This window comes from Onthophagus taurus, chromosome 8 (assembly GCF_036711975.1).
Source record: "Onthophagus taurus isolate NC chromosome 8, IU_Otau_3.0, whole genome shotgun sequence".
Lineage (NCBI taxonomy): Eukaryota > Metazoa > Arthropoda > Insecta > Coleoptera > Scarabaeidae > Onthophagus > Onthophagus taurus.
Window position 1 is genome coordinate 3,437,189 of NC_091973.1, and position 14,167 is coordinate 3,451,355.

A 14,167-nucleotide genomic window follows, 5' to 3' on the forward strand; every position below is an offset into this window, starting at 1 on the left:
CTAAAGATACTCAGGATCCATTTTATAAATTTTCAAAACATCTTGTTACGATTTCAAAGAATTTTCAAAAATATCTAATGTGCATCAACCAGAATTAGGGATTTTTTCCAACATTTAGGCATTATTACAGATTTCCAATCTATTTTAATGATTTCAGAAGATTCCTAGAATAATTATATAAGCATGTCTAATATAGACATATATAAGATTTATCTTCCAAGGAATATTTAAGACTTATTAAGCATAATTAGGGATTTCCATGGATATCTAAGAGTTCATAAACGCTTCGATGATATTTTAAATAGATTTCTAGAAGATGTATAAAAATTATTAAAGGTTTCCAAAATTTTCTAAGGATTTCTAGGAATTTTAAAATATGTTTAGGGATATCAACTAATCTAGCCTCTCTCAAGTTGTTCTAAAGTTACTCAGGATGCATTTTATGAATTTTCAAAACATCTTGTTACGATTTCAAAGAATTTTCAAAAATATCTAATGTGTATCAAGCAGAATTAGGGATTTTTACCAACATCTAGGCATTATTACAGATTTCCAATCTATTTTAATGATTTCAAAAGATTCCTAGAATATGTATAAGCATTTCTAATATGGACATATATAAGATGCGGTTGATTTTCGTTTCATTTCAACCCAAAACTAAATTAAATAAATAAAACGAATTTGTTTAATAATTTTTATTAAATTTGGGGTTTGCCTTTATACATATTAAAAATGAAATATTGAAAATAATAAGTTGACACTTTAATTGCCCACTTATCTTACGTTTACCTAAATATATATATTTATATATATATATGTATATACCCAGAGCTTCTCTAACGCGTTTTGTGCAAGTCTAAAAACTGGTCGATATCCGTGTCCATGGATAAAAGGAAAAAAAAATAAATCATTCGTATCATACACATAGGAACGTACTAAATAGAAATAATACACCTAATACTACTATCACACGTTTTACAAAGAAAATGCATTGATCACTCAAAAAATAAGTGCCGCGTCGGGCAAAGAGAAATTTAAACGGCTCTCGCAACACATCTAACAATTCTTAAGAACGTAAGAAACTGAAAAAAAATGCCAATTTTCATATATTCCAAAGTTCGTGTATTCCTAATTCATATATTCCAGAGTAAGAGGTGATTTGTAGAATCCTCCCGGCCGGCAATCTCCGATAAGTTTGTGTTCCGGAAGTCCTCATAACCATCGCCACCAGAAATAATGAGCAATTTCGAACTGTTCCTTTGTTCCGGTTTGCCTTTGTATTGATGCCTTTGCGACTCCGCGTTCGGACTGTGCCATTCTATGTTCGTTAAGAATCTCACATGGCCTGTATGACCATGAGGAACTCCTACAATGGTCGGGACGCATGATAGTTTTGTCATGGATGGTCCTATATGGGGAAGAGGCACCGTTAAGATTACTCCAGCGGATGTTCCCGCCCATAATAAATCTTTACAAGCCAACAACGATGTCACTCGAAGACAAGCTGCTTTGTGCTGTCGAATAATATCATCACAACCTAAAAAAATATAATTAAATAACACTTCACCAATAAAATTTAACATTTAGTACTTGTTAACATTTTGGTGACTGCTGGAGCAAGATTGATTTCGCAAAGGAACTCAAACGATATGGCATGATAACATTTAACAACTGAAGAATTTTGTAAAGACAACCAAACCCCGTTTCCGCATATTACTATGCAAGTGACCGATTTGTTGGAATCGTTGTTGATAGTAAACGTGTTTTCTACAGTTAACGTTCGTATGTTAACCACTTTCATTGTATTACCACAACCGCACCATAATTTTCCGGCGTTTGGGATCATTTTTGATATTGGCATCCCTATCGAACCCACCGCTACATTAATTGGTGAATTTGTGTTCCATCCTCCCTCTAAAATAAAAATTAATAAATTTATTTATTGAAGAAAAAAATGTTTTTTATATTCTTACGATTATCTCTGTCGTAAATAACTATATCACCATTTGATAAAGCTACAAACACCCTATTGTCCAAATATCTTTAATAAAATATTAAATTAATATTAAAAAATTTTTTTAGAAATGGGCTTATCCGGTTTTTACAAATAAATAATACTTTAATAATTAATGTTTATATTGAAATGATGTAGACCGAGTGTCGAAATCATAATTTAGAAAATTTTCTAACGATTTCTAGGAATTTTAAAAGATGTTTAGGGATTTTCTCTTAAGTTGTTCTAAAGTTACTTAGGATGCATTTTATGATTTTTCAAAACATCTTGTTGGGATATATATTATTTTAATGATTTCAAAAGATTCCTAGAAGATGTATAAGCATTTCTAATATAAGCATATATAAGATTTATCTTCCCAGGGATATCTAAGATTTATTAAGCATAATCAGGGATTTTCATAGATATATAAGAGTTCATAAACACATCCATGATATTTGCAACGACTTTAAATAGATTTCTAGATATCTAAGATTTATTAAGCATAATTAGGGATTTCCATGGATCTCTAAGAGTTCATAAACACTTCGATGATATTTTCAACGATTTTATATAGATTTCTAGAAGATGTATATAAAATTTTTAAACGTTTCCAATTTTTTTTAACGATTTCTAGGAATTTTAAAAGATCTTTAGGGATATCAACTAATCTAGCCTCTCTCAAGTTGTTCTAAAGATACTCAGGATGCATTTTATGAATTTTCAAAAAATCTTGTTAGGATTTCAAAGAATTTTCAAAAAGATCTAATGTGTATCAAGCAGAATTAGGGATTTTTACCAACATCTAGGCATTATTATAGGTTTTCAATCTATTTTAATGATTTCAAAAGATTCCTAGAAGATGTATAAGCATTTCTAATATAAGCATATATAAGATTTATCTTCCAAGGAATATCTAAAGACTTATTAAGCATAATTAGGGATTTCCATGGATATCTAAGAGTTCATAAACACTTCGATGATGTTTTCAACGATTTTAAATAGATTTCTAGAAGATGTATAAAAATTTTTAAAGGTTTCCAAAATTTTTTAACGATTTCTAGGAATTTTAAAAGATGTTTAGGGATATCAACTAATCTAACCTCTCTCAAGTTGTTCTAAAGATACTCAGAATGCATTTTATGAATTTTCAAAACATCTTATTAGGATTTCAAAGAATTTTCAAAAAGATCTAATGTGTATCAAGCAGAATTAGGGATTTTTACCAACATCTAGGCATTATTATAGGTTTTCAATCTATTTTAATGATTTCAAAAGATTCCTAGAAGATGTATAAGCATTTCTAATATAAGCATATATAAGATTTATCTTCCCAGGAATATCTAAGACTTATTAAGCATAATTAGGGATTTCCATGGATATCTAAGAGTTCATAAACACTTCGATGATATTTTCAACGATTTTATATAGATTTCTAGAAGATGTATATAAAATTTTTAAACGTTTCCAATTTTTTTTAACGATTTCTAGGAATTTTAAAAGATCTTTAGGGATATCAACTAATCTAGCCTCTCTCAAGTTGTTCTAAAGATACTCAGGATGCATTTTATGAATTTTCAAAACATCTTGTTAGGATTTCAAAGAATTTTCAAAAAGATCTAATGTGTATCAAGCAGAATTAGGGATTTTTACCAACATCTAGGCATTATTATAGGTTTTCAATCTATTTTAATGATTTCAAAAGATTCCTAGAAGATGTATAAGCATTTCTAATATAAGCATATATAAGATTTATCTTCCCAGGAATATCTAAGACTTATTAAGCATAATTAGGGATTTCCATGGATATCTAAGAGTTCATAAACACTTCGATGATATTTTCAACGATTTTATATAGATTTCTAGAAGATGTATATAAAATTTTTAAACGTTTCCAATTTTTTTTAACGATTTCTAGGAATTTTAAAAGATCTTTAGGGATATCAACTAATCTAGCCTCTCTCAAGTTGTTCTAAAGATACTCAGGATGCATTTTATGAATTTTCAAAACATCTTGTTAGGATTTCAAAGAATTTTCAAAAAGATCTAATGTGTATCAAGCAGAATTAGGGATTTTTACCAACATCTAGGCATTATTATAGGTTTTCAATCTATTTTAATGATTTCAAAAGATTCCTAGAAGATGTATAAGCATTTCTAATATAAGCATATATAAGACTTATCTTCCAAGGAATATCTAAAGACTTATTAAGCATAATTAGGGATTTCCATGGATATCTAAGAGTTCATAAACACTTCGATGATGTTTTCAACGATTTTAAATAGATTTCTAGAAGATGTATAAAAATTTTTAAAGGTTTCCAAAATTTTTTAACGATTTCTAGGAATTTTAAAAGATGTTTAGGGATATCAACTAATCTAGCCTCTTTCAAGTTGCTCTAAAGTTACTCAGGATGCATTTCATGAATTTTTGAAACATCTTGTTAGGTTTTCAAAGGATTTTCAAAAAGATCTAATGTGTATCAAGCAGGATTAGGGATTTTTACCAACATCTAAGTATTATTATAGATTTCCAATCTATTTTAATGATTTCAAAAGATTCCTAGAAGATGTATAAGCATTTCTAATATAAGCATATATAAGATTTATCGTTCCAGGGATATCTAAGATTTATTAAGCATAATTAGGGATTTCCATGGATCTCTAAGAGTTCATAAACACTTCGATGATATTTTCAACGATTTTATATAGATTTCTAGAAGATGTATAAAATTTTTTAAACATCTCCAATTCTTTTTAACGATTTCTAGGAATTTTAAAAGATCTTTAGGGATATCAACTAATCTAGCCTCTCTCAAGTTGTTCTAAAGATACTCAGGATGCATTTTATGAATTTTCAAAACATCTTGTTAGGATTTCAAAGAATTTTCAAAATGATCTAATGTGTATCAAGCAGAATTAGGGATTTTTACCAACATCTAGGCATTATTATAGGTTTTCAATCTATTTTAATGATTTCAAAAGATTCCTAGAAGACGTATAAGCATTTCTAATATAAGCATATATAAGATTTATCTTCCAAGGAATATCTAAAGACTTATTAAGCATAATTAGGCATTTCCATGGATATCTAAGAGTTCATAAACATTTCGATGATGTTTTCAACGATTTTAAATAGATTTCTAGTAGATGTATAAATATTCTTAAAGGTTTCCAAAATTTTCTAACGATTTCTAGGAATTTTAAAAGATGTTTAGGGATATCAACTAATCTAGCCTCTTTCAAGTTGCTCTAAAGTTACTCAGGAAGCATTTCATGAATTTTCAAAACATCTTGCTAAATTCTCAAAGAATTTTCAAAAATATTTAATGTATATCAAGCAGAATTAGGAATTTTTACCAACATCTAGGCATTATTACAAATTTCCAATCTATTTTAATGATTTCAAAAGATCCCTAAAATAATAAAATAAATTTCTAATATATCTATGATAAGATATCTAAGATTTATCAAGTATCCCTATTTATACTTGACATCTAGGGATTTAGAGAGATTTTTAATGATTCTAAAAGATTCCTTTAATAGATATATTCCTAGAAGTTTCAAAGATATCGAAAATTTTCTAATTATTTTCTGGAATTTTAAAACATGTTTAGGAATGTCAGTTAATCTCTATCAATTTTCAGGAATTTCTAGATATACCAACCTGCAAGACGTTTAGGCATATCAATTAATCAGTAGCAATTTCTAGGAATTTAGAAAGATAATCAAGATACACTATACATAGATACACAATATTTGGTGTATCAGCATAGCGTGATTTCCAACAGATTCTCAATGATTTCAAAAGATTGCTTTCTGGCAAGTTTTAGGGATTTATAAAGATACCCAACAAACACAAACCAGAGGACCAGTTTTTTTAACCTTATTTAACTCTGAAGATGGCGAATTAAATGTCGAAATCGGTCTATATCCAAAAAGATTTCAAACAAATTTTTTTTTTTTAAATTTGATGACCGGAAAAGCCCTAAAATCTTATAATGACTTTAAAATACTTACATTATACTTAAAATAGCTGACCCGTGTTGTAATTTAAACTTATTCTTTTTAATTCTGATATTATCGCTGGAGTTATAAATATGTATGCAACCATCTTCAGTTCCTAACCACATTGTTGATTGTTGGGTATCTGCATCATCGTTTTCTAGATTTATAGTATCAGTATTTGTTCCAGTGGGAACTCTGCTTTCATCTTGTTCATCGCAATCGCTTCTGTCTTCTTCGCTAGAAGAACTACTATCGAATTGTATTGTATTTTGGTCTTCTTTAGTTACGTTGATGTTTAGGCCTTTGTTATTAACAGTACTAGAAATAAAATGACAATAAAATTTATAAAAAAAATTAATTAATTACCTATTGCTGACTCCAGGTACTGAGGTAATGCAAAGTATTTTGGCGTTACACACGCCGTTGCAAGAAGTAACCGTGGGTTCTGGTTCTAAACTAAGAATACAAACTTGGCCCACATAACCGTCACTGTTACACACCCACACATCTTTGCCTTTGTCCCCAATTGTTGGAGCAGCGCAGGTAAATTGAAGGCCAGCTCTGGTTTTTCTAATGGGAACGGCAGTGACTAATTCGGGACACGCTCGTTTATCTCCTGAGATAGCTAATTTATGTTTAGCTTCGTTGAATGATTCCTCCCATGATGCCCTCTTTTCCGGCTTCAAAAACATTATAGAAATGTTCTGAAGACCATTGCTATATTAACATTATTGCAAAATTATTGAAAATAATAAAAGTATTGGAACATTTTACCTTGTATTTAAAGCTAAATCTAAACAAGAAAGTTGTGAATCGCTATTTTGCTGTTCCGTTAATTGCTTATTAAGGTTTCCCAACATTTCCTTGATAACATCATCGAGTTGTTTATGAGAACAGTGCAAAGACCATGAAAGATCATTCATTTGATTTAGTAACGCTATATCTTCCGTTAAATTTTCGATTTCTACCATCATCTGTCGCAAATTCTCATCTTTAGCTCTCAGTATTTCAAGTTCTTGCAAAGGAATCTTCATGAGTAGTTTGTACTTATTGGCTTCAAGGCTACTTGCAACTGTTCCTTGCCCCACCGGAATCGGTCGTTTTATCGTACCACTTCTTCGTTTAATGCTAGTCACTAGAAGTAGATCAGAAAACAAAAACAACGCTCTTTCTTTTCTCGCACCTCCCCCAGCCGTCATATTAACCAAATCATGTCTCAAATACTGCCTGTCGTTTGATACTAATTCTATTAACCCTTCAATTAATCCTTCGATTTCCCTGAGCTGTTCTAATTCAAGCGTTTCACGTTCCGTACAATTTATTTTTAAAAGTTGTTCATGAATTACTCTTTCCGCGCTTAAGAGGAGGGCATGATCCGGATGTGATGGATCAGTATGTTTTAGCAGTCGTTGCAACAACAATTCGTATTTTGGAAACTTTTGAACTGGTTTTATTAATAATGAATCTAAGGCCAATTTTCCTTTATGTTCTCTGGTCATTGCCTAAAATGATTTATTTATGTAATTAATATATAATATATGAGTTTCGTGAGGAATGGTACATACGATAATATGTTATAGATTTGTTCATTTTAAGTAGAAAAGTTAATGCATAAATTGATTTATTGGAATGTGTACATAAAATATCGAAATTCTTCGCCTAACTCGATGCACTTGGCTGATCTCTTGAAGATCAGGTCTCTCTGGTAGTCAAAGGAATATCTTCTAACAGTATTGGAAAGTCATTGCGCAATAACTCTAAATATCTGTCCGTTGTTAGACACTCGGGTGGTACGAAAGGACCAATTAAGTTATTGGTAATCATTCCACACCATACATTCACAAAGAATTTTACAGGAACCAAGGGGCGGTTAGTTATCCACAAAATTCCAATCTTCTGGCAAAGTCTGTTGGTTCAAGGTGTTGTACTGATTGAACATGGAATAGATACAAACCATGAGTACGCAATGTTCTCAAGAGGAACACCAAGACGAGCAGAAAGTCTTGGTTGAAATTTGTTCAACTTCATTCAGAGTTTGCACACCTGCCATATTTGGAACAGAATTGGTTTCATGTAATCTGTTGAATGTTCGAGTAAATGCTAGAATCTGCTAATTCTGGTAACATTCGGTTAGGAAACATTTGGATTACAGAAACCGTAACAAAACAGCATATTTTGCACGAGTCAATATAATAATAATAATAGAGTCAATATGCATTATCTGGTTGTATCTCAGTTACCTTAGGAACTTTTCTGCTTAAAATGAACAAATCTATAACATATTAAAAAGATGTTTATTTACCTCTAAAAATCTTGCAAAGGCTGGTTTCGATTGTTGAGCATTTTTAATAATTTCTCTTGCCCTCTTTGAATTGTTTATGTAATTGGCGTAGGCATCAACTACTTCAGGTTTAGAAAACTGAATAAAGATAGAATATAAGTAATTTGAGTTATAAATGAATAAAATCGAGTTATACCATGTCAAGAAAGACATCTCCGAGTTTTTGCTTTTTATCCCAATGGTCATGTCGTTTCTTAAGTTCGTCCAAAAAGAGTTGATGATGGGCCAAAATGGCAGGTACCTACAGGAAAGCTTTCGGGATATCCAAATGAATAACGAAGGTTGTAAAATTACCTGGAAGAAAATTTCGTCGACGAGAGAGGCATCGAGAAGGCCGGAGTTCTCTGGATTTTTGAGCGGTTCCAAGTATTTCTGTAACGTAAATATTGACGTCAATTTAATTCCTAATAGAAAAAGGATGATTTTAATGAAACACTCACCGTTACGAGAATCTGCAGCGACTCGACGTACGTCCTTTCGTTGTCATAAAGCTCGACAACCACGTGTGTCCTCGTATCCTGCAAAATAAACGATATTGGTTTTTGTGTTTTTCATTTTACGTCGCGATGACGACGGTGTCATTGTTGTTCACCAGGGGGTTCGTTCGGATGGTGGACACATAGTGGGCGTCATCTTCACTATCATCTACGGTCGTTGTACAGTTTTCAAGTTTTAGGCGCAAAGCGCGCCTTGCGCTAGACCCGCTCATTTAAACATAGCGAGTCACTCAGCTGCCACACCTTACAATCATGTCGCAGGATCGAAACGCTAAACAACCGACGCCTTGCGTCGACGCATTGCGTCCCGACGCCGAGGGACGTCGACGAACGGGGGCGCCGATTCGTTGCTACGCAACGCGAACTTTAAGAATTTCGAATGCTTTCCTTACGTTCCAATGCTACCAGAAATACCTTTCCTCATTCACTTCTCCAACAAATTTTTAAGATACAATTCATAAACGTTTCTTTTCTTTTTCATTTTAATACAAAAATTTATTTGATAAAATTAATTTTTTAAATAGATTTTTATTAATTTTAGTTCTACCGGTTTCGATTCATTTAGAATCATCCTCAGGAATACGTCATTTTGAATAAAGTATCGTTTAACCGTTAGTTTTATGTTTTTTCGAACATGTTGGTGGAATGAAAATATTTAGTTTAATTCAAAATGGCGTGTTCCTGAAGATGATTCTAAATGAATCGAAACCGGTAGAATTAAATTAAAATTTTGTTGATTTTAACTTTATAAATTGTTTTATGGTGTCTATAATATTATATTGTCTATAATATAATATTATACTATTATTATTTTAATAAAAAAATTTATTTGATAATATTAATTTTTTAAATAGATTTTTATTAATTTTAGTTCTACCGGTTTCGATTCATTTTAAAATCATCATCAGGAACACGTCATTTTGAATAAAGTATCGTTTAACCGTTAGTTTTATGTTTTTTTCGAACACGGTGGTGGAATGAAAATATTTAGTTTAATTCAAAATGGCGTGTTCCTGAAGATGATTCTAAATGAATCGAAACCGGTAGAATTAAATTAAAAATTTGTTGATTTTAACTTTATGAATTGTTTTATGGTGTCTATAATATTGTTAATTGTGCGGTAAAACAAGAATTCGAGACAAAGGAAGTTGTCCGAGCTCTTAGAACCATTCGGCTGGCGCCGAAGTTTCTTAAATATTTGCTTTAATCATTACCACTTTCTCTGTATAATTACAGTGAAAACCAGTTTTATACTAAGAAACTGCTGTTGGGCGGGTTCTTGTTATGGAGTGTTTTGAATTAGCTCTGGGGCTAACGACCAGTTGATTATTGAAAATTGGGTTAAAACATTTTTTAAATTGAATTGAAATTTGTTTGTGTTATCATTTACTTACGTGATTGATTGCGTTTTCATTGCGTTTACGCTAAAGTGACCTTGGTCTATAATAAGTTTTCTTGATTACTAACGCATAGTTAGAATTCTAATACACTTACTCTGAACTAAAACTGGGTTTTTATTGACACACTTTATTGGTTATTAAAGAAGAATTGGTAAAAAAAAATTACTTACATTATGCTTTTGTAATCCACTTTCCGATATTAATTGTTCAGAACTTCCTCTAAGAAGGCGATCAATTTCGTTGGTATTCTGGTCCGCGGATACAAGTCCTTCCAATTTGGAAGGACTTGATGTAGTCCTCTGGTGACTAATCACTAACTTTTGGTCTAATTCACTAAGTAAACTGGCATGGGTAGTTCCGGAATCTGCACTGACTTTTCTTTTTGAAACGACGGGTTTTCCAGGATGAGGTTGAGCAGACCTGGCACGTGTCGCACCCGGAGAAAGCTCCTCCAAAAATTTAAGATCGCTGTATTGATTTTTCCTCACTTCCGGCTTTTTCATCTCAGCTTCGAGCATCTGCCCATAAGGACCCCTTAAAGGTCGCTTGTAATATCGCCTAGGAACGTGCGGATCTAACCTGCTTTCCGAATCCGATACATCGGAAACGTTGAATTTATCCGATTTTCGATCGCTGGTTTGATCCGGTTCCGATTCCGAAAAAGAATCAACTCGAAGTAGGGTTTTTTTGGTGATTTTGAGTCGGTGAGGGTCGGGCCAATCGAGGGTTTGGCCATCATCTGGGCTGATGGGTTCGATGGATGTATCGTCGGGTATGGAGTCGTTGTTAATTTGCAGTTTGGGTATGTCGGATTCTTCTTGGAAAACCGCTTGGGGGATGGCGGATTCTTCTTCGTTGGGCCATTGGGAAATGTACATCCCTTTGCGGCGTTTGGATTTGTCTCGTTTTTTCTTCTTCTCGAATTCGTTTTCGGGTGGGATGGAGAGCGGTTGGGTTGGGTTGGGTTGGACGTCGAGGGTGGTTTGGCGATGTTTTGGTCTTGGGAGGGTGTATTCTGCGTGAGTTACGCAATCGGGATTGTTTTGGGTGCGTCTTCTTACGTATTTTTTGTCGTCGGCTGAGTAGTCGACTTGGGAGAAAGAAGCGCTTCGGATGGGGAGGGTGCAGGTTGGGATGAAGGTTGAGGATGTGGAGGAGGGTGAAGATTGTGTGGGGGAATTAGGGGTGTCGGAGGTGTTTGGTGTGTCTGATGGGATTTGGGGCTCCGGGGGGGATTTGTTCGGCTGGGGGTGGTGTCTGGTGCGTGGCGGAGGGACGGGTACTCGCTTGAGGCGATCGGAGAGCTCGCGGAGGCGTTGCTCATTGTTGTTGTCCTTCTTGTCTCGCACTTTGCCGGCGTTGGTACCTCGGTTGCCGCCGAAGCGGAATCTCGGGAGCCGATCCAGGTTGGCAGGGTCCACAGTCTGAAGGTACCCGCACTCGCAAACGCGGGCATAAGCCGGAGGCCGGAAGCCGCGTCTCTTCAGCTGGTTCTTGATGAGGGCCTTAGTGGAGCATAACACTTGGTCGCACACTATCGCCCGCTCGGACAGCTCTGACGTAGCATCCTCGGCCATCCTCACTCTATTTACGCACCTAAATATATCGTTGCTATTAATAGGCGCGGCGTCCGCGGCAGTGTGCCAACAGCATCGGGAACGGTATCTCGGGCCCGCTCCCGGCGGAGGCGGCGACACGGCTCCCAGACGGATCCCGTAGCGCACGGATCCGACCGTCACGTACCTAAGCGCCATTCGAAAGAATTACTACTCTCTCGCGCGTTAAAACGGAGGACTTTACTTACTTTTTCGTGGCGGCGCGCGTCGTTTCTTCCGACGACGTCCACGCACCGTCGCCGGTTTCGGACTCTGGGTCGTCGGACATTTGGACGGTTGAAGCCGCTTCGAGTGACGCCGAGGATCATCTCGGGTCTTGGGCCTCCGCTTCTGCCACCGTTTCCACCGCGGACATATTGGGGCCACGCGGCGCGGTACCACCGCTACAGCGCGTCGTGAAAACGTCGCGTACGTCTTCTTCGTCGTCCGTCGTAAGGCCGCGAACGGTCGGCCGCGCCCGAGGTTACAACGACCTATGCGGTTACCGTCTCACCACCGCGCCGCGCGCGGCGAACGGTGAGAGCCCCCGAAGAAATCGCGATCGTCCAAGGTGGGGGTAACCTCCTCCGCTTGTCCGCTAGTCAGCTTCTTCTTCACTCCTCCACTTCTTCTGACTTCTCCACGCTTCTCCGTTCACCGGTACCCGATACGCACCCGGTACACCCGATCTCTTGGTTCATCTTGGGTTTTATGGTGAATGGTGTGCACTATTTGAAATATCAGACGGACTCGTATGAGTACTACTCGTTTCGTTTTAAGGATTTTATTTGAGGATTTATCAAAAAAATTTATTTAATTAAATCATTTTTATTGACTTCCGAACTGATGACAATATAAATAATTAGACTTTTTTATAAATATTTAGCGAATAATTTGTGTCGTAACAATTTTGCTTAGTAACAATATCTCGAGGTTCTAGTACTTTGTCCATTTGTTAAATCCTATGTACAGTGACTTACTGCAGTGTTGTGTCGCCCTTGGATTTGGATCCTCTTTTTTTTTTAATCTGCATTGGTACATCAACATTGAAATATAATTATGTACATTTTACGTGTAACACTTAGCGAATACGAAAGTAAGTCGAACGCAAGTAGGAAGGTGAACGGAACCGATAAAGCTGAAGTTGTACTTTTTATTGATTAGAATTGGCTTGCGGCTATCGGCGAAGCCATTTCTAAGCGTGAGTTATACTTTTATTTTCGGACGGGTGACGTATTTACGTTCAATCACATCGAATGTGTAAAGTACAAAATGAAGGTTATCGCACGCGGTTTTTATCACGTACAAAAATGACAAATAACACGTGTCCTTGCTTCTACTCCCGCTCTTTGTCGCTACTGATGCTGTTGTCAAAGGTATGCATGTACAGGATGGTTCATTTAACGTTATCTCGAACATTTTTTGACCTTGACCTTATTTTCAAGGTTATATGAAGGTCACGACCAATTTTTTAAATAATACTTTATATATTTTATTCTAAAATCTGAATCTGTGTATAAAAGTAAAATAATTAAAAAAAAAAAATTAAAAAATTAACTAACGTTTATAATCTAACAAAAACAAATAAGATTTATTTCCTACCCGCTTCGATACATTGTCTTTAATTCTTAGAATAATATTTAAGAATGCTCAACAAAAAAAATCCAGAAGAGTTTCAACGATCTTGGTCGGTTAATGTTTGGTGTGGCATAATTGGTGATAAATTGATCGGTGCATACTTTATTGATGGCTAATTGTAGATTTGAGCAGGGAACAAAAACAAAATATGTGGCTGCAAAATGACCACATTTTTCACATAGATCGAGATTATGCTTGATTTAACCTGATTTAACACTTCTTAATTTTGTTCCGCCAGAAAACATGAAAGAGCGTGTAAGAAATGCATGCAGAAATAGTAACCAAGAAAACCTTTTAAGATGTAAAGAAAGTTTTAGTAGAAGGATTAATAAATGTATTGAAGTGGTTGGGGAAATATTTGAACATTTATTATAAATTTTATACTTGTTGATTAATAGTATAGTTTAATAAATGATATTTAAAACTATTTGAATAAAAAAATTATTTAGATTTTGTCTACTTGTAATTTTTTTTAAATTATTTTACTTTTATCCATTTAAAAAAAATTGGTCGTGACCTTCAAATAACCTTGAAAATAAGTTTCTCCTTTCGCACTTTCATTTGGTTAATTTTTATGGACCACCTGTATACGCTTCAAACAGTTAAGATACCGTTCCCGAAAGGAAATGAGGAACGCAGCACGATATCGACCGTTCGAAATGATTCGTTGTTATGTTCTATAATGCAGTATTATT

The 14,167-nt window shown here is 34.6% G+C and overlaps 1 protein-coding gene across 1 annotated transcript; it reads right to left on the reverse strand.

The window, feature by feature from the left end:
• Nucleotides 1-680: 680 nt before the first annotated feature.
• Nucleotides 681-12,341, reverse strand: LOC111425678 (rho guanine nucleotide exchange factor 17). The gene is made up of 12 exons (XM_023059878.2): nt 12,044-12,341; nt 10,410-11,982; nt 8,783-8,860; nt 8,637-8,714; nt 8,479-8,583; nt 8,304-8,420; nt 6,776-7,503; nt 6,368-6,718; nt 6,014-6,319; nt 1,974-2,041; nt 1,591-1,914; nt 681-1,537 (listed from the first exon to the last, which is right to left on the reverse strand). Exons 1-12 carry the CDS (start codon nt 12,121-12,123, stop codon nt 1,134-1,136), a joined length of 4,212 nt encoding a protein of 1,403 aa, XP_022915646.1. The 5' UTR covers nt 12,124-12,341; the 3' UTR covers nt 681-1,133.
• Between the last annotated feature and the right edge of the window lie 1,826 nt (nt 12,342-14,167).

Bases quoted from the DNA above. Each gene is read 5' to 3' on its own strand.
- LOC111425678 (XM_023059878.2), bottom strand. From the start codon at position 12,123: ATGTCCGACGACCCAGAGTCCGAAACCGGCGACGGTGCGTGGACGTCG. The intron at 8,421-8,478 runs GTATAACTCGAT...ATCTTTATTCAG, and splicing joins GAGATGTCTTTCTTGACATG to TTTTCTAAACCTGAAGTAGT. The intron at 7,504-8,303 runs GTAAATAAACAT...AAATCATTTTAG, and splicing joins CCTTTGCAAGATTTTTAGAG to GCAATGACCAGAGAACATAA.